General features: G+C 39.6%; 1 protein-coding gene and 1 pseudogene across 1 annotated transcript; both read left to right on the forward strand.

The window, feature by feature from the left end:
- The first annotated feature begins 795 nt into the window (after positions 1–795).
- LOC115684289 (L-type lectin-domain containing receptor kinase IX.1-like) lies at positions 796–5,705 on the forward strand (annotated as a pseudogene).
- Positions 5,706–23,325: 17,620 nt separating this feature from the next.
- Positions 23,326–25,982, forward strand: LOC115684316 (L-type lectin-domain containing receptor kinase IX.1-like). The gene is made up of 2 exons (XM_056303492.1): positions 23,326–23,878; positions 24,421–25,982. Exons 1-2 carry the CDS (start codon positions 23,326–23,328, stop codon positions 25,890–25,892), a joined length of 2,025 nt encoding a protein of 674 aa, XP_056159467.1. The 3' UTR covers positions 25,893–25,982.
- Positions 25,983–26,488: the final 506 nt, after the last annotated feature.

Consider the following 26,488-nt stretch of genomic DNA (forward strand, 5'->3'; position numbering starts at 1 on the left):
ATGAAATATATTTAAATCGAGAGGACTCGGATTGAGATCTTCAGCCTCAATCTAAGGCTTTCTAAGATCGTGACATCGACCTATTATCGAAGGTTGGTGAATGGTGAACTCGAAGGTCGACCGCTTTCTAAGAAGATAGATGGAGAGACTCCTGTAATTGCGATGGCCGTCGTGGTGACAAATGACGAGGACGACAGCTATTACAAGCGATGTAACAAGCTATGAGAGAGCAAAATGTATTTTATGTGATGGATATAGTACGTGACAAATATCTATGTCACCATTCATTTCTTCATACAAGAAGGCCACTGTCGATGAAGCAGGTGATAAAATGTGCTTATTTCTCAACATTTTGTTTGTGTTTTTTGTTGCAGAGTATGTTAATGGCTTCATAATTGTAGATTAAGTTTGTATGCACCGGAAATTTCGGAGGCTAAATTTCGAATCAAAAAGTTCGCGACCAACTTTGTCGATTCGAACACGAATTTGGAATCTCCAATTAACAATTCGAGTTACCAGGAAACATCAAGTCGAGTTACCAGGAAACATCGAGTTACCAAGTTTCTGATTTTGCAATCAAGAAGTTTTGGCAACGAACATGGCGCCGCTGAAGAAAGGACCTTTAGGGACCGAAAAAAAGCGCGTTTGAGGGTTGTTTCATTGGCGGATCCTTGTTTAGTTTTTCATTGGAGGATGGAAAAGGGGGCACTTGAAAATGTCGCTTGGTCCTACACGGGTCATTTATTTCCCAAAGCATGACCTTGACATGGAGGTGGGCTGTTCTTTTCCACACTTGTACTTTTATCCAATATAAATGAGAAAACACAGACATTCTATTCACTGTCCCTCTCTGTCTCTTCTTCTTCCGACTGGCTTTGTGGCTGGCTGTACCTCAGCTTTCATTCAAAGATCCAGGTTCTCTCTCTCTCTCTCTGTGCTCGTGTGCCTGGCGTTATGGTGTTTTTGTTGGTTTGTCAAAGGATATTCTGTGAAATAAATGCATATTTCAAGTAGATTTTATCCTTTTTGTAGCAGCGAAGTGTTAACAAGTAGCCATCAACAGTTTCATATTTTTCTTTTGCATGAACATGTAGCCATTAACAGTTGCTGCTGTACATTAGTGCGGTGTTCGTCTTGGTGTTATGCACCGGCTTTTATGGCGGCACTAGAAATGGCGGAGAGGGTCAGGGACAGGTTCAAATCTCAGGAGATGGGATTCTGGACCTATGGAGTTCCCCGTTTTACCAAGCGAAAAAAATAAGAGGAATATATTGCTCGACATATTCGACAAAAAGGATTAAATGGTTATTGGTTGAGGAAGCATAAGTCAAGAGTTCATGGAAAGATTTCTTTTAAAGCGAAGAAGGGTAATTTTAGATGGGAAGAATTTTAGGACATTATAGTTTCAATTGGTCCTATGAGACAAGTTGCTAAATTTCTCTTTGATGAGTCCATCCAAGTGGGGACCGACTTCGTGCAATGATTCTAACCCCCAAAAAAAAAGGGGGAAAAGAAAACAAAAAAACAAGACTACTAAAATTGATTAAAGGTGTTCAACACGACATGTTTCTTATCCAAGTCACTGTGGAATTGAACATTAGGAAGTGTAGTGTTCTTCATCCTAACTTAGGAGACTTACTTGTTTTTTTTTTTATTATTTGCTACAACGAGACTGACTTCTAGTGGACTTACTATGGACATGTCTCTTTCTTCTTTTGCTGTTGATAGCACTAAGCAAGAATTCTTTATATTTTGCTGCATTTGCTTGAAAGGGAAGTTGCACAAAAGAAGGATAAACAGAGTTATTTACAAACACTAGCGTAAGGAAGAGATACTCATATGCTGCCAACTCAGATTTTAGATAGCATAATCTCCAGCTAAGGAGAGAACAACATATGGTGCATGCATCATGTAGATCAAGCACATTACAGTGAGATCCATATAATTAATTATTTAGATAATATGTTCACATGGTCCGTAGACCATACGGTTACTTATCGGCGAATGCTTACCTAATAGGGTATTGTGTTAGGAGTAGCGGACTTGTAGACCTTAACTATATTTGTTTAAATCTAGTTGAGGCACCAGTTTATCACATGTTTGTTATGTAACGAACAGCAATTGACATGTACTCCTAAACAAGCACTGTACATAACAAACAGCAATTGACATGTACTCCTAAACAAGCACTGTATGTTCATGTCAATCAGTATTGACATTTGCCATACATTGTGATACTATCTCTAATTTAGCTGCTCTAAGCTAGTTTGAGCCCATCACAAAGTCCCCATAATTCAGCTTCCACACTTGATGCGTTAATCCAATATAGTCTCAAATCATCCTTCCCAAGGACGGTTCAATTGAACCGATATAAGTTGTGACTGTTTGAGGCCACCATCGCATGGCTTACGATTGTATATAATTGCTAGGGTCAAGGCCGTTCACGTGATGTGGTGAACTACGGATTTGAAAGAACCTGATGTGCATTTCGAGATTTCAAAAAGGCCCAACAGGTTGAAGCAAAGGCAATACAGAGAGAGACTTACAGTTTGGTTTGAGCGAGTGAGGTGTTGGCGTTAAGCAAACTGACACCAAGTTTTCGCAGATTGTTCGATGAATTGCCATATCAACCAGAGCTAGAACAAAACTTTGATTTCTAAAGGTCTAAGCCACATCTGTTTTTCAGTTGTTGCGCCACGTTCATTTTCAATCCAACCCACAAGAAATTTCTCACCAGTCTATCAATTCAGTAAAATCGCTTGGCTTCTATGGGATCACAGCTACCCAATTACATGAGGCAGAACTCAAGTGACCGTTTGAGTCAGAGTCACTCGCTTGATCTAATACTTCTAGAAACGAAAAACATAATGTGTCGTGGAATACTGTACGATTGATGTACATCTTGGCCGCCAAAAATTTCTAGATTTGTCTACGATGATCACACTCTTCATTGTTTCCTAATGCACCTACTAAACACCTAGGACTCCCATCACTCCCATCACTGTCAAATTATCTATATGCTGCTATGTTATCAACTAGATGAATGTCATGGATAACAACAGTGACAAAATATTGTAACATCCATTTCATACTTCTTCCAATTCCTTTTCAGGGCATGGAATGATTTCGAAAATATCTGTAGGCCATCCTCAAAACATTTTCTTTCCACTAGCTCTTCCATCACTGAGACTGTGCATTTAACTTTTGTATTTCTGGTTAATCGTTCATCAATGACACAAATTTTCAGACTTCCGCAGCTGCTGGTGCTCTCAGCAACGAACAGAAGCTAGTGAAAGAACGCAGACGAGCCTCTGAATCTTTTGAACAATGATAGCTCACGGCTCAGTTAGAATACGTCGGATGAAAGAGGCTCTAGCCCAAACAGTCTTCATCCTTTCATTAAGCATTCCATCTGCCAATTCCGAATCCTTCGACAACATTTCTTTCAATTTCCCATCTTTTCAGTCAAACGATCAGAGAATGACTTTTCAGGGCAATGCCTCCATTCTGAACTCCGACATCCAACTCACTCTAGGTGCACCATTGGAGAGACCCACAGACATAGTTGGCCGAGCAATATACCATCAACCCATGCACTTGTGGGATAGTTCAACAGGGAAAGTGGCAGATTTTGTCAGCCAGTTTACTTTCGCTATCAATTCCCATATGAACTACTCCCATGCCGATGGATTGGTTTTCTTTCTCGCTCCTAATGGATCGCAGATCCCTGAACACTCAGAAGGATGCTTTCTAGGCCTCACAAATTCGACTCTAAACTCTATCAACTCTAATACTGCATTTGTTGCTGTAGAGTTTGATACTTTCTATGACCATTCAACAAATACATGGGATCCGCTCTGTAATCATGTCGGTATCAATGTAAACAGCCTGGCTTCTGTCAGTGAAACTTGTGTCTCATGGATAATTACAAGATACTCCATGGTCAACAAGTCCATGCTCAGGTCACATACAATTCTAGAGCAATGAACTTGAGTGTTGTTTTTGGAGATGATGCTGATAATTATACCAGCCTCTATTATCAGCCAGTCAACCTGACAGAGTACTTGCCAGAATGGGTGGTTTTTGGTTTCTCGGCAACGACGGGGCAGTTGTTTGAGGCTCATACAATTTTCTCGTGGGAATTCAACTCTAGTCTACGAATCCGTGACAATGTAAATGGTACAACCAATGCGACTACCGTTGACACACCTACGGATGGTATGACCCGAGGGAAAAAGAGTAAGTCCTGGGTGAGGGGGGCTATCTTCGGCTTAAGTTCTTTGGTGTTTCTTATCCTTGTTGCAGGATTTGGCTGGTATGGTTATAAACTAAAGAGAAATAGAAATGATCAAAGTGGAGAAGAAGAAGATGTTCCGGGGATGGATGAAAGATTTGAACAGTCGAGGGGACCCAAGAAGTACTCCTACAAGGTCTTGGCTGTCGCGACCAACAACTTTGCCAATACCCGGTTGCTCGGGGAAGGGGGTTTTGGAGGAGTGTATGAAGGCCACCTCACTGATGTAAATTCCCAGGTCGCCATCAAGAAGATCACTCCAGATTCCAAACAAGGCATAAAGGAGTATGCCACCGAAGTGAAGACAATTAGACATCTCAGGCATAAAAATTTAGTGGAGCTCGTCGGCTGGTGTCATGAGAGAAATCAGTTCCTCCTCGTGTATGAGTTCACGTCTAACGGTAGCTTAGACTCTCATTTGTTCAAAGATAAAATGCCGCTGACATGGGAAAAGAGGTACAATATCGCTCAAGGCATCGCCTTAGGGCTGAAATACTTGCACGAGGATTTGAAACAATGTGTCGTGCACAGGGATATAAAGTCTAGCAATATCCTACTTGATGGACATTTAGAGGCTAAATTGGGTGATTTTGGCCTGGCTCGGATAGTCGACCATGCCAAAGGGTCGCAAACAACCCTATTGGCTGGGACCATGGGATATTTGGCCCCTGAATGTATCTATACAGGCAAGGCAAGCAGGGAATCTGATGTCTACAGCTTCGGAGTCGTCATCTTAGAAATAGCATGTGGAAGAAGAGCTATCGAACCGAGAGCATCACAAGGCCAAATCCAACTCGTGGAATGGGTATGGGAGCTCTATGGAATCCGAAAACTATTCGATGCGGCAGATCCAAAGTTAGGAGAAAATTTCGATGCGAGACAAATGGAGTGCTTAATGATTGTAGGCCTCTGGTGCGCTCATCCAGACCCTAAGGAACGGCCTCTCATAAGCAAAGCGATAGCCTTTTTGAACTTCGATGCTTCACCACCCATTCTCCCACCAAATATGCCCATCCCGACATATATCGTGCCTCCATCTTCGATGCCAGAATCGTCGCATGCTTTATCCACCAGCTTCAGAAGTAGTGAACCACCGAGCGCTTACAGTACTGAACTGTCTGCATATACTGGCTCTTCCAAGAAGTCTTCCAATACATCTTCTTCTGCATTGCTTCGGAACACGGTGTAAATTCACTGTTTTTATGGGTTCTGTATTGCAACTATTCAGTTCTATGATTTGTAACTATTTCATGTCTACAAGCAGACCTTTAATTTCTACTTTCTGTTTGCTCTTTATTGTGTTAGATATTGGTGGTAGTATTTGATATGGATTTTGATGTGAAAGTGTGTGTATGAGTGTTTGTGGGACAACACAACAAAGGGTGAAAGGATTACAAGCTTATGGGTTAAAGGTTTTTTTGGTTGGTCTCTGTTGTATACATGACCGAACAGCCTTGCCTAATCATAGGCTCAAATTATCGACTTATACTTGCAATTAATCTCTGCATTCGTCTGAGAAATCTTTCGGGTTTTTAACTTGGCCACAAACTTCAACTACCCCCCCTCCCCCCATTATTAAACTTGGGCAAAAGAACACTACAAGTGCCATAACTTGTGTACGGTGCTCATTTTGGTGCCATAAGTTTTTTTCTATCACTTAAGTGCTAAAATTTTTGAAAAACGATCACTTAAGTGCCAACTCCGGTGCCGTACACAATTTTTCGCCGGAAATCCAATGTGGCATTTTTTTTATTAATTTCTGAAGCAAACGTGGCTCGCCGGAGATTGGCACTTAAGTGATCGTTTTTCAAAAAATTTAGCACCTAAGTGATTGTTTTTCAAATTTTTAGCACTTAAGTGATCGTTTTTCAAAAATTTTAGCACTAAAGTGATCCAAAAAATTTTTTTGCACTTAAGTGATCGTTTTTCCTCCGATTTGGCACTTAAGTGAGCCGGTCAAAACTTTGACACTAAAGTGAGCGCCGTACACAAGTTATAGCACTTATAGTATCCTTTTGCCATTAAACTTGGGACTTGTAGATAGTAATCCTAGAGGAACGTAAGCTTTTCTCGAAAAATTGATAAATAAACTTCAACACGATGGAATTATAGGAAAGATACATTGTGTTGAGAATAGGTCTCAAGTTCAACCCATAACGAAAACCCAATGCAAGTAGGTTTCCTAGTTTAAGTGGGTTTCCCGAAAGAGGGTTTTCTATTTTGGATCAAATTCTAGTCTATATAGGAAATGGGTCTTCTTTGTGAATTGTATTCAAAATGATCTTTTAGTGTTCAAGTCAATAAATCTTGTAGTAATATATGTGAATTCTTTTGTGAGATCGGCGAGGAATTGTGAGGGCTAAACATTGTTATGCATGAGTTATTGAATATAATTGGGATTGGGAAACACTAAAAGTATTCAAGTGACTCGAGTATGATTATGATCTCTATTGTATCGCTGATCTATCATGGAATCTTGCACTGCTATCCCCATGCAGTAAGTTCTATTGACTGAACCATGAAAATATGAGTCCCATTTATTTCCTTATTCCATTAATTTTATTGTTCGATGGATTGTTTTTCAAAATAATTGGTATCAAAGCCAAACTTGATTGAGTTGAAGCAAATCGGTGGCGACAGAAGAAAGAAAATGAAAATCAACAAGTTTGAAAGGAATAGCTTTGTTTTCTTGAAGATATAGATTGAAGATTATCTATACTAGAGGAACCTATACTTAGCCCTGACTGGGAAGAAGCTAGAGTCAATGAAGCAAATTGATTGAGAATTACTAGATAGACTGGCGTTAGGTGTTATTCCGCTGACTTTGGCTCATAAGGTCATGTTTAAGATCATGAAAGATGACACATTGATAAGCTAAATAGATTTATCTAATAAATCACATGGGGCAAATGCGTTAATTACTAGTTTTTTTTCCTCACAAATTTCGGTTTCTAATTTTGAACCTTTTCTATCTTTAAACAAACTACCTAACAAAGTTCACAAATTCCATGAATGGCCATATTCTTCCTTGAGATGCATCAGGATGATATGATATTAGTTCAGTATCCATTTTTACCAGCATGTCATTTTAAGTGGTATTCAATGTAAGATGGCATTTTGGCTAGGATATGGGAATATTGATGCTTTATTATTAGACCTTAGGTCGAGCAACCCTTGAAGTCTTTGTTTATTGTTAGCAAACCCTATAAAAAGTTATAAATAAAAAAAAGGAAGGAAGAGAAAGTGGGGAGCACAAGTATGGAACATGTGCAGAGAAGCTGAGAAAAGTTACCAAGAAGATCCTATGATGAGTTGCCCGAGGAAGCACCGGCCTTTAACCTTTTCTCACAATTAGATCGGCACAGCTTATCACTCTATCCAAGATTCAGTTCGTGCATTTTATGCTCGAACGTGGAACTGCGAAGCGATTTCGATTGCCCTCTGATCATCGGAAGTTTGACGAATCACTCGACATCCACGGATATTGTTAAAATATATATCGAGTTTGAGCTTGTCGAACGAACTCGACCCAAATTGAATTGCGTATAAAGTTCAAAATCGAACATTTCAGAAAAACGAAGTTGTTTGTGATGGAACGTGGTTTTGATATTTCCATGGTGGGGTGTGTTGTTGGACTTTGACTGTGAAGAGAGAACATTGATAAGCAAAGGTTGATGTGCATTTTATTGCCGATTGGGAAGAAGAAAATAATAAATAAAACAATAAAACGAAAGTCACAATTTTGAACTTTGTTTCCTAATCCTACTCATTAGGGACTTCTCTCTGACAGTGGTAAATGTATCTTATTCTTTTTGGGTCAGATTGTGAGGGTTGCTTCAGCGTAGATATTCACGCTTGATTTTCCATTAAAGTTGAGGGACTTCAAGTTCGTGTGAGCAGATGTTATTGGTGTGATGTCCACGATTGCTTATTCGTAAGTTACATCCCATGAAGTTAGTGTTCAAGCCGATTTAATCTTGTGGTAAGATTTATTAATTCCTTATTAAGATTAAGAGATTATTTCGTGAGTAATTGTGGGGCTAAACACTATGTAAGTTATTGGGTGTAATTGAAGGCTATAAAACATTAAGAGTGTTTGAGTGACTCGAGTGTAGTTGTAATATCTATTGTATCGCTTAATCTATAGTAGAATTCGTTGCTACTCTTCCCGTGGACATAAATCACCTGATCGAATCATGTAAATCTGGAGTTCGATTTATTTTTTTGTTCTATCTATTATGTTGTTCAATTGCTTACTTCCGCAACAATCGGAATCAGAGCTAAGATTGGCTGAATTGAAGGAAATCGATTGCGATAGAAGAGGGAAAAGCAAAAATCGAAATATTTGATGGGAATGATTTTGGTTTCTAGAAGATATAGATTGAGGATTATCTATACCGAAGGAATTTGCACTTACTCCTATCTTGGCAGAAACCAGAGTCCATGGAGCAAGATGAATGGGAATTGCCGGATAGACAAGCATTGGCTGTTATTTGGATGACGTTGGCTCGTAACGTCCCGTTTAACATCGTAAAAGAGAAGACCACTACGAGACTGATGAAAGCCTTGTTAGACATGTATGAAAAGCCCTCTGCAATCAATAAGGTCTCCTTGATGCGACGTTTGTTTAACTTGAAAATGAGTGAAAGTGCGTCAGTTGCAAATCATATCAATAAATTCAATGTAATTATTAGTCAATTGGGTTCAGTTGAAATTAACTTTAAAGATAAGATACGTACTTTGATTCTATTATCCTTGTTACATGATTGTTGTACTACCGTTACTTCTGTTAATATCTCCTCTTTGTCAACAAGTTTGATGTTTGATAGGATTTATGATTTGATTTTGAGAGATGACATATGTAGAAGAGAATTTGATGAACCTGTATTTGCAACTTAAGTAGGTGAAAATAGAGGAAACACTAGAACACGTGTTAGCAGGAGTAATATAAACTTAAACAGATGTAGTCAATCTAGGACTAATGGTGCTATCTGTTAGAGTTGTGGTAAGAGGGATATCTTAGAAGGGATTGCCATAGATTGAAAAACGATAGGGATAAGAGAATTAGAGTTGATTCTACTAATGATGTTGCAACTATAGCTAACAGTAATTCAGATAGTGTTGATTTTGTTTTGTTTGTCACTGATTATTCATCATTTGATGGACACTACAAAAAAACAAGAGTTTTCCAACGAAATTTCCAACGAAAAATTCGTCAAAATTCGTTGGAAAACGAATTTCCAACGAATTTTGCGACGAAAAAAAATTCGTTGGTAATTAGTCGTCGCAAATTTTTCCAATAAAAAATTTAAATTTTCGTTGGAAAAATTCGTTGGAAAAATTCGTGGGAAAAATTCGTTGGAAAGTTCGTTGGAAAATTCGTTGGTAATAATTCGTTGGAAAAAACGTGGCAAAATTCGTTGGTAATTTCCAACGAAATTAGTGACGAAAAAAAATTTGAATTTTCGTTGGTAATTTCCGACGAAAATTAATTCATGGCAAATTTCGTCGCTAAAAATCGTTGGAAAAATTCGTTGCAAAATATTCGTTGCAAAAATCGTCGGAAATCCGCGAAATTTTCCGACAAAAAAATACAATTGTCGTTGGTAATTTCCGACGAAAAACAAGTTCGTTGGAAATCCCGAATTTTTCGGACAAACAATTTTTTTTTTTACTTTCCAACGAAAAAAAGATTCGTTGGAAATCGCAAATTTTTGCGACAAATAATTTTCGGTGATAATTTCCAACGAAAAAAAAAATTCGTTGGAAATCCCGCATTTTTCCGACAAACAATTTTCGTTGGTAATTTCCGACGAAAACAAAATTCGTTGGAAATCCCTCCTATTTCCGACAAACAATTTTCGTTGTTAATTTCCAACCAAAAAAAAAATTCATTGGAAATCCCCAATTTTTCCGACAAAAAAATTTCGTTGGTAATTTCCGACAAAAAAAAAATTCGTTGGAAATCCCTCATATTTCGGACAAGAAATTACAATTTTCGTTTTTAATTTCCAACGAAAAAAAAAATTCGTTGGAAAACCCGAATTTTTCCGACAAACAATTTTCGTTGGTAATTTCCGACGAAAAAAATTCGTTGGAAATCCCGAATATTTCCGACAAAAAATTTTCGTTGTTAATTTCCCACGAATAAAAAAGTTCGTTGGAAATCCCCAATTTTTCCGACAAAAAATTTTCGTTGGTAATTTCCGACGAAAAAAAAATTCGTTGGAAATCCCTCATATTTCCGACAAGAAATTACAATTTTCGTTTTTAATTTCCAACGACAAAAAAATTCGTTGGAAATCCCGAATATTTCCGACAAGAAATTACAATTTTCGATTTTAATTTCCAACGAAAAAAAAATTTCGTTGGAAATCCCGCATTTTTCCGACAAACAATTTTCGTTGGTAATTTCCGACGAAAAAAAAATTCGTTGGAAATCCCGAATATTTCCAATAAGAAATTACAATTTTCGTTTTTAATTTCCAACGAAAAAATAATTCGTTGGAAATCGCGAATTTTTCCGACAAACAATTTTTGTTCTTAATTTCCCACGAAAAAATCATTCGTTGATAATTTCCGACGAAAAAACAATTCGTTGGAAATCCCGAATATTTCCGATAAGAAATTACAATTTTCGTTTTTAATTTCCAACGAAAAAAAAATTCGTTGCAAATCCCGAATTTTTCCGACAAACAATCTTCGTTGGTAGTTTCCGACGAAAAAAAATTCGTTGGAAATTTCGAATATTTCCCACACGAAATTACAATTTTCGTTTTGAATTTCCAACGGAAAAAAAAATCGTTGGAAATTGCGAACTTTTCCGACAAACAATTTTCGTTGGTAATTTCCGACGAAAAAAAAATTCATTGGAAATCGGGAATTTTTCTCACAAACAATTTTCGTGTTAATTTCCAACGAAAAAAAAATTCGTTGGAAATCTCGAATTTTTCCGACAAACGAATTTTCGTTGGTAATTTCCGACAAAAACAAAATTCGTTGGAAATTCCGAATATTTCCCACAATAAATTACAATTTTCGTTGTTAATTTCCGACGAAAAAAAAATTCGTTGGAAATGTGGGATTTTTCCGACAAAAATTTTTCGTTGTTAATTTCCAACGAAAAAAAATTCGTTGGAAATCGCAATTTTTTCCGACAAAAAATAGCAAGTCTCGCTGGTAATTTCCGACGAAAATTTAATTTGTTGGAAAAATAATATATAAATTCATCCTTATTCGTTGCAAAAAATCATGGGAAATCCGCGAAATTTTCATCCAAAAAATTAAAATTTTCGTTGGTAATTTCCAACGAAAACAACATTTGTGGGAAAATACGTTGCAAAATTTGACGCTAATTATTCGATGCAAAAATCGTTGGAAATTCGATTTTTTTCCATCAAAAAAATTCAATTTTCGTTGGTAATTTGCAACGAAAGCTATTCGTGACAAAATTGGTCGCTAAGTTTGCGACGAATTTTGTTTAGCGACAATTTCGATTTTAAATCTAATTATTATCAATATTAATTTTTTTTTGGTAAGAAAGCAATATTAATTTCTACAATGCATAAGTTGCAAAGTCTCATATGATGATATTCGATTTTCAATCTCATAATACGAAGAGGCAGCTAAGCACTAATGAACATCAGGTAATACATTCAAAATATTGAAAGAACGCGGGACAACCATAAAATATTGATAGCTTTGGTACTCGAGAATGAACTAGAAAGGACTAACAATAAAATTATCAGCATCATCATCATCATCATCACCATCACCATTCGCCGCATCATTTTGTGGCTCAGCATTATGCCCATCATCAATTGGATTAATATGAGGTAGAGGAGGAACCTCATTGCGATCGATGTCGAGATGTCGCATGACAATTTGCATTTGTTGTTGCATCACCCTTATTTGTTCGTCTTTCTGTCCAAGTAAATACTTCATTTCTTCGTCCTTCTGTACAAGCAACTGCTTCAGTTGGCTCAATTCTTGGGTTATATGCTCCTCATGCCGTGTCCTCCTTGAAACAGCTGCATTGGAGGATGAAGTTGCACCAACCTTCGATTTGTACATCCTTGACAAGGATCCCATCCCAAATATTTTTCCTCCTTTCATCCCACCCGCTGCCTCCACCCATAATGCCATACTGTCAACCGATGGCTCAGACACAGCACGACCATCACCACCATCACCACCACCATCACCACCATCACCACCACCACCACCACCATCACCACCAGCAGTGCTCATTAAAAGTTCATCATATTTTTCCTATATTAACATTATAGATGGAAATAAAATAAATTCATATATATTACCATAAATATTAAAACATTCATGATTTTCATTCTAGTTTCCTATAAGTCCGAACTATAACCTTACATACCTTAATAGCTTTTGCTCGAGCGCCAGTCCATGTCTTATCTTTTTTTTGGAATGTGCGTTCAAATGTAGCTGTAAAAGTGGGTTTCATCCCCAATTCATCTGCCTACAAAATATAAACATAAATGACTAATCATTACATTAAATGCACTGACATGTATAAACAGACTTACCATTCTTCTTTTATGCTCCCCGATGCTGATAGAGCCCCCAGCATATGTGGCAGACGCAGACCCGTCATTAGAACTAGAAGCTCGATTCTTCTTGTTCTGTTCACACCTTAGCTTATACTTCTCAGTTTCCCAAGTTCTTGTAATTTCCGTCCAATTGTCAGTTGTAAAAAAGGTCGGCTATTCATTTTGCTCTATTTATCACATATCGCATGCGATCACCGATTTTCTTCTTGAAAATTCTTTTAACCTCATCCTCTTCCATTTCATCCCACGTGAACTTACGCTACAATTAATAGAAAAACAACTGAAAATTATCCACTAGGGTCACATGTCACATATCCATTACAATGTACCAGACAATTCGTGACAAAATTCATTATTGACCATCAGTATGCTACACCGAACTTAGTTTGTGAAGAAAGACAACACTAACCTTAAACTCATTCCACCACAAAGTCTTTACTTCTGCAGGAGCGCTGCTAAAAGTAATAAACTGGCCCATCCAACAGTTATTGACTATTTTATTCAGTTCCCTCACAACATGCGTAGAATCCGTGAATCTGAAAACATGTTATAACAATACGGACAATGAGACAATGAAGCATATGGATAATTCGCAACATGAACAATTTTATTTACATCGATAATTTATATATACGTAAAAAATGAAGTACTTACGAATCTCCACATGGGCATATAATGAATCGGGTATCTTCTTCATCATTCGAGTGTTGCACTGAAGAAGAAAGTGGAACCGAAGGAGATCGAATCGGAGATGGAACTGAAGTAAATTCAGTTCGCATGTCCCGAGGTTCTACCCTAATATGTTGTTGAGGGTCGAAGGATGGGCCAATGTGTTCGTGTTGTCCATGAACATGTTGTGGTTGAGGGTTACATAAAAGGGCAGGGGAAGAGGACAGGGTCGGGGACGAGGACGAGCCAGATTCGTTGGAAATTTCCAACGAAATTCAGATTCGTTGGAAATTTCCCACCAAAATTTCCCACGAAATTCAAATTAGTGGTGGAAAATTTCCAACATATTCGTTGGAAATTCGTACGATTTTAAAATATTTCGATGTAATTCGAGGCAAATTTCCAACGAATTTTAATTCGTTGGAAATGTCCCACGAAATTTCCAACGAAATTGAAGTTAGTGGGAAATTTCCGAAAATTTGAAATGCGTGAGAAAATTCGTGGAAAATTTCCTGCGAATTTCAATTTTGTGGGAAATTTCCAACGACTTTGGACGTCGTTGGAAATTTCCTACGGTTTCTCCCACAAATTTCATATTCGTGGCAAAATATTTGCTTATATATTTTTTTGTGGGAAAATTATTTTGAGATTTCCAAAGAATTGGAAATTTGTGGGAAATTTTTCCAACGAATTTATAATTCGTTGGAACGTTTTCCCACGAATTTATAATTCGTTGGAAATTTTTCCAACAAAATGGAAATTGGTTGGAAATCTTTCCAACAAAATCCAAATTCGTTGGAAATGTTTCCAACGAAATGGGATGTCGTTGGAAACTTTTCCAACGAAAAGACAATTCGTTGGAAATTTTTCCAACGAATTTCGATTTCGTTGGAAACGGTTCCAACGAATGAAAATTCGTTGGAAATTGTTCCAACGAATTAAAATTCGTTGGAAATTTTTCCAAGGAAATACAAAGTCGTTGGAAATGTTTCCAACGAAATACTATGTCGTTGGAAAAATATTCCAACGAAATTCAAATTCGTTGGAAATGTTTTCCAACGAAATGCAAATTCGTTGGAAATGTTTCCAACGAATTTGGATTTCGTTGGAAATGTTTTCCAACGAATGCAAATTCGTTGGAATTTTTTCCAACAAATGAAAATTCGTTGGAAATGTTTCCAACGAATTTTCATTTCGTTGGAAATTTTTCCAACGAAATGCAAAGTCGTTGGAAATTTTTCCAACGAAATGCAAATTTTGTTGGAAATTTTTCCAACTAAATGCAAATTCGTTGCAAAATTCTAATATTTTTCCCTACTATTTTAATTCTGTGGCGAAATCTAAGGCTAATTAGTCATGATTCTAATTATAACAACAACAACGACAACAACAATAACAAAAATTTATGAGAAAAAAAAACACATGTCGCAATAATAATAATAATTGCACATAAATAGTGAAAAGTATCAAAAATCATATTCTTCATCTTCATCTTCATCTTCATCTGCACTTTCATCTGCAGCTTCGTCTTCATCTTCATCTTCGTCTTCATCTACTTCATGCGCATCATCTTCATCATCTGTCTAATAATCAAGTTCTGTACCAACTTCAAAATTTGATTCGCGAATTTCAGTTGGATCCACATCGATCATCGCTCCACATGGATCTCGTAAAGTTGGAATGGTATATTCATCAGTTTCAATCGTGTGACGAACTTTCTCTTGTTGATATGCTGTGTCCTTCCAGTATTCCTCGATTTTTTTCCGTGCTTTGGTTTTACATACAGCCCACCAATCGGCTTTGTCACGTTTCAAACTAGGATATGATGCATAATATACTTGAATTGCTTGTTGTGCTAAGACAAATGGTTCATATTTCATATATCTTTTCTTGTGATTTACTTCAACCAAATTAAACTTCGTATGCACATTCATTCCTTTGACGGGGTCGAACCATATGCACTTAAATAACACAACCCGCAAAATTAATGGTCCATGGTACTCTATCTCTACGATTTCATCCAACAACCCATAAAAATCATCTTTCGAACTGCCACCATTGGATGACTGAACACACACACCACTATTCATTGTGGCTTTTCCCATTCCATATGTTCGAGTGTGAAAATTGTACCCGTTTATGAAATATGCTGGCCAAGTTCGTACTCTGGACTTTGGACCCCACGCCAGATGATATAGCAATCCTTGCTCTGTCGCATGATCATGATTACTGTGAACCTAAGGTCACATACGTAATGTCAATAATATATATTTTAATATATGATGTATAAAAAATTCGAATAACTTGCATTTCTTCCACATACAACTTACATATGTTGTGAACCATGTTGCAAATTGTTCCTGGCACAAACGGTCGAACTCATTCGGTGGTAGTCCAAACATTGAATTTTGGAAAATCCTATTAACAAATATCATTTATTTATTAGCAAATGTTTGACACACAATACATATACTTACAAATGTACACTTACTTGAAGTATGGCTCAACTTCTGGACAGTTCCGTAAAATATATGTATGGGCTGCCTGCTTTTCTTCACCTGTTAAGTGCCGAAACTTACTTGCGCCGCTTGGTCGACCCAAATAATTGAAAATAGAGAATGATTTGCAATTGGGATCAATGGGGCCCTCATCATTTCTTCCTGCTCTCCGCCTCTTGCACTGCACGTGCGGCTCAAAATAGTATGATGCAAATGTTGTCACTTCTTCCACAATATATGCATTACAAATTGAAGCTTCGACACATGCCTTATTCTTCACTTTTTTCTTCAAATGATATAAGAACCTAGTTGCAATACAAAAAAATTTATCGGAACATAATATATAATGAAGTAATATAAAATTTATTTAACAAAAAACTTACCTCTCAAATGGATACATCCATCGAAATTGGACGGGACCTGCAACTTTGGCCTCATAAGGCAAGTGAACTAAGAGATACTCCATTGAATCAAAGAACGATGGAGGAAATATCCTTTCTAAGTTGCAAAGAATAATTGGAATATCTCTCTCTAGTTTCTCCATATGTGATGCTTTCAACGCTGTTGAGCAAATATCGTGCAGGAAATTACTTAACTCTGTAATGGCGCCCCAAACAAAGTTTGGTAAAAGTTCCTTGAAGGCTATTGGAATTAGTCTTTCCATAAATACGTGACAATCATGACTCTTCAGACCTATCAACTTGCATTCATTCAAATCAACGCATCTCCCTAGATTCGAAGCATATCCATTAGGAAATCGCACCGATTTCAACCATTGACAAACGACCCGTCTCTGCTCCTTGTCCAATGTATAACTGCTTTTGGTTTTGGTCCCCTGCTGCTTGCATCCACATCTAGTGTTGGCCGATCGCAAATATCCCTCATATCTTTTCTTGCGTTCAAGTTGTCTTTTGTTTTTCCAGTGACATCCATCGTAGTATTTATGACATTATCGAAAACGTTCTTCTCTATGTGCATGACGTCAAGATTATGATGAATAAGATGGGCCTTCCAATATGGTAGATCCCAAAATATACTGCGCTTAGTCCATTTATGTGTACTTCCGTACCCAATAGTTGTGCCGTGAGGGTTTTCAACAATCGTTGAAAACTCCTGCCTCGCTCCCAAATTTGATCACCGGTCAACCTCAATGGTGGATGTGTTCTTTCGATCCTATTCTTGATAAACTCTTTTTTATTCCTTCTGAATGTATGCTTTAGCGGCAAAAATTGCCTATGACAGTCAAAATAGCTGGCCTTCTTACCGTGCTTTAATCTGAATGACTTCGATATCTCCATACATATCGGACATCCTAAGATCCCAGCTGTACTCCATCTAGATAACATTCCATAAGCTGGAAAGTCATTTATCGTCCAAAGAAGAGCAGCCTTCATTACAAATGTTTGATCGGTAGAAACGTCATACGTAGGGACACCTTCATCCCATAGCCGTTGTAACTCTTCAATCAATGGTTGCATATAAACATCTATCAACTTTTTCGGATTTTGCGGGCCAGTCACGATCAATGTCAAAAACATATAAGGTGTCTTCATGCACATACCGGGTGGAAGATTGTACGGAGTTAAGATAACTGGCCAACATGAATAACTTTTTCCTGATTTCCCAAATGGGGCAAAACCATCAGCACACAGACCTAACCTGATATTTCGAGGCTCTATCGCAAACTCGGGATATGTTCTATCAAAATGTTTCCATGCCTCTGCATCTGAAGGATGACACATTAGATCCTCTTCTGTTTCATGATTTGCATGCCAAGTCATGTGTTCAGTAATAGCTTGAGACGCATAAAGCCTTTGCAACCTAGGGATTAAGGGCAAGTAGAACATTTGTTTACATGGTCTACGCTTCTGATTACGACCTTGCCGCCTGTTAATCTTGTACCTAGGTTGGCTGCAGAATTTGCAAGATTCTGCATTTTCATCATCTCTCCAATATAACATACAACCCATACTACATACATCAATCCTTACAACTGGAAGACCTAAATTATCCACTAGCTTTTTCATATCGTAAAAGTCACTTGGCATGATGTTATCACGAGACATTGTTTCCCGCATTACTTCAACAAAAGAGTTAAAGCAATCCACAGACACATTATGCTCTGCCTTGATATTTAACAGTCTTGCTGTCACTGATACCTTCGTGTGGTTGTCACAACCTGCCCATAAAGGTTCATCTGCTGTTTTCAACTCTTCACATAACCGATTAGATTGAAAAGTTCCATCACACACATTCTCATCAAAACCTGTAACTCCTGCCTCTTCCAATTGTGATGCATGACTAGTTCCCACTTGTTCAAGTGTAGGAGTTAAACTAGTACTTGCATGATTCGATTCTGGAAAAAAATTATGGCCTGCTTCATTAAACACCATCCCCTGATATGGATTCAATTGGTCATAATAGCTACATTCTTCCCTCACAAACAATTGGTCGCTTCTTCGATATCCGTCATCAGATATAAATGGTTCACCGTGGTAAGTCCAATTATAATAGTTCGGAGTAAACCCAAATCTACAAAGATGTTCTCTAACTATGTCAATGTCTTGAAATTTTCCATTACTGCACTTTCTACATGGATACCTTAACTTATTTCCATCCATGAACTCATATTTATTACTAGCAAAGTCCAAAAATAGTTCCACCCCGATTCGAAACTCATCAGTCAATCCTTGACGTCCAGGTAGGTTCTTATTATACATCCAACCCCTGTCTCTTTGCATTGTGTCTGTATAAAAATAAAAAAATTCTCGTACAATATTAAAAATATCATATCTATTGTTTAATATTGTTAATTAAAACCATAAAATTCTAACAATTACAATTTTCTTTTTTACGAAATAATTACTTTCAACTTGAAAAAAATGAAAAAATTACCATGTCAAGAAAACTTACCAAGTATTTGACTGAAACCTTTGTAGTAGAAAGTGATCTATTTGATGAGAATTGCAACGTTCACTTGGATTGCGAGACCTTCAAATGGACACGTACCAGAAATAAAAACAAATGACTTAAAATTAATTTTTTAATTATCTTTTATATTTTTCTCTTTTTTTTTTTCTTTTTTTTTTGTCCTTTCTTCTTGACCGGTCGCCGGTCCGGCGACTGGCGAGCTCGCCTGGGCAAGTTCTGGGCGACCTCGAGCTCGCCGGCGGCGAGGCTGGCCCTGGCCGGAACCGGCGAGGGTCGAGCTCGCCCGGAGCTCTCGCCCGGATCGGGCGAGCTCGAGCTCGCCGGCCATGGCGAGCTCGGCCCTCGCGCCGTCTGCGGCGAGGGCCGCCAAGCCGCGGGCGAGCTCCGGCTCGCCCGGATCTGGGCGAGCTCGAGCTCGCCGGCCATGGCGAGCTCGGCCCTCGCCGGTGCCGGCGAGGGCCGCCAAACCGCCGGCGAGCTCGAGGTCGCCTAGATCTCGCCGAGGTGCAGGCGAGCCGGAGCTCGCCGGCCATGGCGAGCTCGGTCCTCGCCGAGGCGGCGAGGGCCGCCCAAACCGCCGGCGAGCTCGAGGTCGCCCGGATCTCGCCGAGGTGCAGGCGAGCCGGAGCTCGCCGGCCATGGCAGCTCGGCCCTCGCCCGGTGCCGGCGAGGGCCAGCCAAGCCGCCCGCGAGCTCGGCCCTCGCCAGTGCCGGCGAGGGCCAGTCAAGCCACCGGCGAGCTCGAGCTTGCCATGGCCGGCGAGGCCCAGATCTCGCCCACATCTGGGCAAGCTCGAGCTCGCCGGCCATGGTGAGATCGGCCCTCGCCGGTGCCGGCGAGGGCCAGCCTCGCCGCTGGTCGGGGCCGAGCTCGCCATGGCCGGCGAGCTTGGCCGGCGAGGCTAGCCCGCCTGTGCGTCGGCGAGGTTGACCGACGGCCATGGCCAGGCCACCGGACCTCGCCCCATGGCCGGCGATCGGCCAAACCAGTGAGGAAAGGAAAAAAAAAATTTTAATAACACCAACAAATACAAATCCAGCGATGAATAATTTTGCGACGAACCGTTTTCGTCGCCAATTATTCATGAAATTAGCCACAACACTTACCGGCGAAAAAGCTTTACCGAGATTGATTTGCGCGTGCACCGATAAGTAATTCGAGAGAAATTAAAGAGAGAGACGGAGAGAGAACAGCGAGGGGATAAGAGGAATCATTCGACAGAGAGAAATTAGGGGTCGGGACAGATATCAAAAACATCATTTTTCGTATTGCAAATTTGCCACGAATAAAATTCGTCGGAAATTTCCGACGAAAATTTTTTCGTTGGAAATTTGCAACGAAATGTCCCACGAAAAATAAAATCGTCGGAAATTTCCAACGAAGCACTTTTCGTCGGAAATTTCCGACGAATTTATTTTTCGTTGGAAATTTCGTTGCAAATTTTCCAACGAAAATTTTTTCGTCGGAAATTTTCGTCGGAAAAACCCGGTTTTTTTGTAGTGGGATGGATTATGAATTATGGATGTTCGTTTCACGCGACACCAAATAAAAATCGGTTTACTACTTATCAATGCACAGATAGCAGTAAAATATAGTTGGGGAACAACACTGAGTGCGATATTGTATGTGTTTGCGATATTAGAATCAGAATGCATGATGGTATTTTGAGGACATTGACTGGAGTGAAGCATGTTCCAGAGTTGAAGAATAACCTGATTTCCTTGAGTGCCCTAAATTCAAGTGGGTCCGATATACTTAGAATATGGAGTTGTGAGAATTAATCGAGGTGCCTTGGTGATAATAAAAGGATTCAAGCATAGTGGCATGTATGAGTTTCAAGGTGAGACAGTGATGAATTTTCCCGTGGAGACGTTGGATGCATCCGTTCGAGAGTCTAAATTGTGGCACATATGTTTGGGGCACATTAACGAGAGAAGCCTAAATGTTCCATATGAAAGAAATCTATTATGTGGCTAATGAACTAAATGTACGCAAGTGCCACTCAGGTAAACAGCAGAAAGTGCAGTTTAATACGCTGTCAAAGAAGTCCACGCAGATTGCAGAGTTGATTCACTTGGATGTTGACAAGTTGTCGCGGTTTCCTTTGAGGAATATTTGGGCGTTTATTCCAAGGCAAAAGTATGATGATGTTGTCAGGATCAAGCAGTTGAGAGCTTTGATCAAAAAGGAGATTGGTAAAAAAATCAAACATGTGCAGACTGATAATGGAGATTGCTCGAAGCTATTAAACGAATTTTGCATAAAGGAAGGCATAGGGAAACACCGCACTAGTGCTAGTGAACGCAACAGATTGCAAAGTTGATAAGAAAAACATTACTAGAGACGGCCCATAAAATGCTTTCAAGCGGATGCTCTTAGTACGGCAAGCTACCTGGTGAATAGATCCCGTCGATTGCGATAGGATGTCGGACTCCCAAAAAAGTGTGGTTAGGTAATGTTGCTAATTATTCTGTTCTTAGAAAATTTAATGAAGTTAGTGTTCAGGCTGATTAAATCTTGTGGTAAGATTTGTTAATTCCTTGTTGAAATTAAGAGATTATTTTGAGAGAAATTATGGGGTTAAACACTATGTGATTTATTTGATGTAATTAAGGGCTAGGAAACATTGAGAGTGTTTGAGTGGCTCAAGTGTGGTTGTAATCTCCATTGTATCGCTTGATTTATAATAGAATTCATTGCTGCTCTTCCATGAACGTAGGTCGCTCGACCGAATCACGTAAATCTGATGTTCGATTTATTTTCTTATTCTATCTATTATATTGTTCGATCGCTTGCTTCCTAAAACAGATACAATGAAACTAATGAAATTGTAGTTCACAATAGTCGGGGAATATTTTTAACTAGTTTTCTTCTGAGAAACGCATAGCACGGTTGGGACTCCCTCTTTCCTTAGCACACTAGTACGAATTTTCTATGAGAAGAAAAAAAGAAGATAGCTATCTAGAAGAAGAAATGTATTAGGAATGAAGGCATAAAATTCCAGTCAACCATCAAAGATATTCAATGGAGACTCTTTCCTTAGCACTAGTTCTTTTCCTTGAACAGGACTTGTTCTTCTTCAGTTTGGCCCTCATGTATTGCTAAAGTTTTCGTCAATTCAACATAAATACCTGCAGCATAATCAAACCTGCTCTATATCATTTCTGTTCATCCTCGCTGTGAAGTGTTCATTGGCTTTGTCATGACAAGTCTGACATCCGCAATCCAAGCTCCAAAGGTAAAGGCAATAAAAGGAAATACTTTGTTTTAGTTTCGGAATTCTCGATTTTGTCACATGCTGTTCTCTTTGTTCTTAATGCCATTTTGCTGGGTTGTGGCAAAATGCTGCATTTTTAATGTGCTCCCTGTCACTTTACGTTGCTTCATTTCTTCTTTTCCAAAGTAAACATATGTGTTTGATATAGTGTTACAGGTTAATCGAGTAACATGGCTAGCTGCTAAATTAATGTTAGTGTTAGCGGTTGGGAACATTCGCCTAGTAGTGAATCTGGAAACTCCTGAATATCGGCCAAGATTTGTTCGTTGCTTAGATAGTCGAACTTGTCAACATTAATCAATTGACCTAAATAGGAACAGAGCTCGGTATTACAATTATTATTGGCCTTACCAAATAACATGAGATCGTTCATGTCCAATTCTCAAGCATGAAAGGGGTAATATTAATGTTCTGCGATAAATGGTTACACTTGCTACTTGTCCCAATTTTCTGAGGGAACAGAAGATGGAACGATTAGTGGATGGACAAAAGCAAATGCAATGCTTGGCAATTTGATTCTGTTTGAGTAAGTAGTAAGTAGATCTTGGCCGTACTTTCTTGATTTGTAGTGATCTCATCATATAACCTCTTCACTTTTCTTATTTCATATGCACCTCCTAACCACACAGGCTCCTGTAATTTGTTTATGGGAAAATAGCGAATATGACTGCGCGGTGCGAGTTGGGGTAGATGATTCCTTGTGCTAAAATTGGTGAAACAAGTCCTTGAACTTGAACTAATTTCTGTACACCCTTCAACCGACTTGGCATGGGTTTTTTGCTGGATTTTTCTTATGAAAATGATCGTGAATCATGATAAAGCACTTATAAGATGGCTTCTTTCAAGTCTTTCCCGCCCCGCATATAGTATGTAATGCTCAAACGTTTTCTTTTCATGGATATCAACACCAGATTGCGCAGTTAACCTTTTTATTTCCATTTAATCATTCACTTGATGAGATGACTAGCTACATGTTCCTTCAAATTTCAGGATATCGCGTGCAGCTGCACGTTGTCTCTACAAAGAGAAATATAGTGAACGAGGAGATTAGCTGTCTTTGCAGCTTCTGAATGACAATGTTTCGCAGCTCAGCGAAAGTGCATTCGACAAAAAGGGCTCTAGCACAAACAGTCTTCTTCTTTTTCATAATCATTCGATCTGCAATTTCTGAATCCTTTGACAACATTTCTTTCAAATTCACATCCTTCCAACCAAATGATCCGAACATAACATACCAGGGCCATGCAAACCCACTGAATTCTGCAATGGAACTTTCTATAGTCCCGGCAGCGCAGAGCGGAAATGAAATAGTTGGTCGAGCCCTATATCATCAACCCATGCACCTGTGGGATAGCTCGACAGGGAATGTGGCAGATTTCACCTGTAGATTTACTTTTGCCATCGATTCTACGAAACACACAGAATTTGCTGATGGATTGGCTTTCTTTCTTGCCCCCAACGGATCACAGATTCCTGAAGGCTCGATAGGAGGCTCTCTAGGCCTCACGAACTCTACCAAATCCACTGTTGCATTTGTTGCGGTAGAGTTCGATACTTTCATAAATCAACAGCTGGATCCAGGTTGTTATCATATTGGTATCGATGTAGATAGCATGGTTTCTGTAAGGACCCGGGGTCTACACTGTGTAATATTATCCGCTTTGGGCCCACTGACCCTCACGGCTTTAAAACGCGTTACACAGAGTAGAGAACCCAAGCCTTATAAACTAGCCCAGGACTCCCCCCTAAGCGATGTGGGACAAGAGACATGCCCACCCTTGCCATCCTAGAAGCCTGCCAGGAGCCGCTTCTTGTCCAGGCCCTCTGGCCCCGGCGACCACTCCCCGCCCTTGTCGGACCGGGTCGTTACCATGATGAGAACAAAGCCTTGAGGGGAAGGGCCAGAGAGCGCCCCAAAGAGGACAATATTGGGCTTGGGGGAGGAAAGGCCAGAGAGCGCCTCTACCCAACACAACGCGTTTCACATGAGCTTTCGCTGCGTGCTGATAACAAAGCCTTGAGGGGTGTGTGATCCCCAAATAGGACAATATTGGACTGGGATGGGTTGGGGCCCTACCCCAGACAACGCGTTTTAAAGCCGTGAGGGTTAGTGGGCCCAAAGCGGACAATATTACACAGTGTAGACCCGGGTGTTACAGTTTCTGTCCGTCACGCTTGTGTCCCATGGGTAAAGTACAGCATACTCAACGGTGAACGACTTCATGCTCAGGTGACATTTAATTCTACAGAAAAGAATTTAAGTGTTGTTTTTGGAGATTCTGGTAATAATTCGACCAGCCTCCACTATCAGCTGGACAACCTGACGGAGAACTTGCCAGAATGGGTGAATTTCGGTTTCTCAGCTGCAACAGGAGCATATTTCGAGTCTCATTCTATTTTCTCATGGGAATTCAGCTCCACTCTACGAATCCCCGACACACCAACGGGTGGTACAATTCAAAGCAAAAATAGCAAGTCATGGGTATGGGCTATCTTAGGTTTAGGCTATTTTGTCTTGGTTCTCCTTGTTGCAGGATTTGGCCGGTACTATTATAGGCCAAGGAGAAATAGAAATGGTACAAATGTAGAAGAAGATGATTGTCAATCAATTGATGAAGGATTTGAACAGTCCAAGGGACCCAAGAAATACTCCTATAGGGTGTTGCAAATGGCGACACACAATTTTGCGAGTGCCCGGTTGCTAGGGGAAGGGGGATTTGGCAGAGTGTACGAAGGCCAGCTCGCTGATGTGAATGCTCGTGTTGCTATAAAGAAGATCACTCCAGAGTCCAAACAAGGCCTAAAGGAGTATGCGACAGAAGTAAAGACCATTAGACACCTTAAGCACAAAAATTTAGTGGAACTCATTGGCTGGTGCCACGAGAGAAATGAGTTCCTCCTCGTATATGAATTCATGTCTAACGGTAGCTTAGATTCTCATTTGTTCAAAGATAAAGCGCCATTGACATGGGAAAAGAGGTATAACATTGCTAAAGGCATCGCGTTAGGACTGAAGTACTTGCACGAGGATTTGAAACAATGCGTCGTGCACAGGGATATAAAGTCGAGCAATGTCCTGCTCGATTCGGAATTCAATGCGAAATTGGGAGACTTTGGCCTGGCTCGGATAGTTGACCATGCCAAAGGGTCACAAACTACTCTATTGGCTGGAACCATGGGATATTTGGCTCCTGAATGTATCTATACGGGCAAGGCAAGCAAGGAATCCGATGTCTACAGCTTTGGAGTTGTCCTCTTAGAGATAGCGTGTGGAAGAAAAGTTATAGAGTCAAGAGCGGCAGAAGACCAAGTCCAACTTGTGAAGTGGGTTTGGGAGCTCTATGGAGTCGGTAAGTTAATCGATGCAGTGGATCCAAAGCTAGGCGAGGATTTTGATGTGAGACAAATGGAGTGCTTGATGATCGCAGGCCTCTGGTGCGCTCATCCGGACCCTAGGGAACGGCCTCTCATAAGCAGAGTAATAACTGTTCTGAACTTTGACGCTTTGCCTCCTGTTCTCCCATCGAAATTGCCAGTCCCAACATACGTTGCACCTCCATCTCTACCAATCGAGTTGCTGCACACTATGTCCTCCCAGAAATCTTGCAGTTCATCTTCTGCATTGCTTTCGAGTGAGGACTGAGTTACAGGGTTTTATGGAGTGAATATTCCGACTTATATTCTAACATTTCTGTTTTTAATTTTACATGTATACATGCTCACATTTCAATTACTGTTCCTTTTCGCTCTTTACTTTTGGACTTTCATATTGAAGATTTGGAGGCATGACTGGATATATACAGATCATATTCTGTTACAGTGGCTATTACTCATCTCAAGTCTGGATTTCCAGGTAGGACCTCGTGCGACGGCCCGGGTAACGGCGACTTCAATGATTATGTAGTCAATAACATGAATCAGAAATCAATGAATGCTAAAAGCAAGCTTGGAAACTATAAGGACACAGCACAAGTCATTTGGGGGCTTGCTCGTTATGCACTCGACAGGTCTAGTAATTCGAACTTTTGATCATTTCATTAACTCAAAATTTTCGTCCTGATCTATGCTCAACATTATCCGTGTCGAGAACCAGTTCCAACGACTAGCTACGAATTGGCCTACAACCGGCAAGTTCGGTTCTTAGTCCAAGGGTTTATTATCGATGTAGAAGTAGAAGTGTTATCATCAATTCTTACCGGTAAATGTAAATGGGTGATAAAAATTCGTCGTGACTATTTC

The sequence above is a fragment of the Syzygium oleosum genome, unplaced genomic scaffold (assembly GCF_021117445.2).
Source record: "Syzygium oleosum isolate NSW1041296 unplaced genomic scaffold, Sole_v2.1 Sole_v2.27, whole genome shotgun sequence".
NCBI classification, from domain to species: domain Eukaryota; kingdom Viridiplantae; phylum Streptophyta; class Magnoliopsida; order Myrtales; family Myrtaceae; genus Syzygium; species Syzygium oleosum.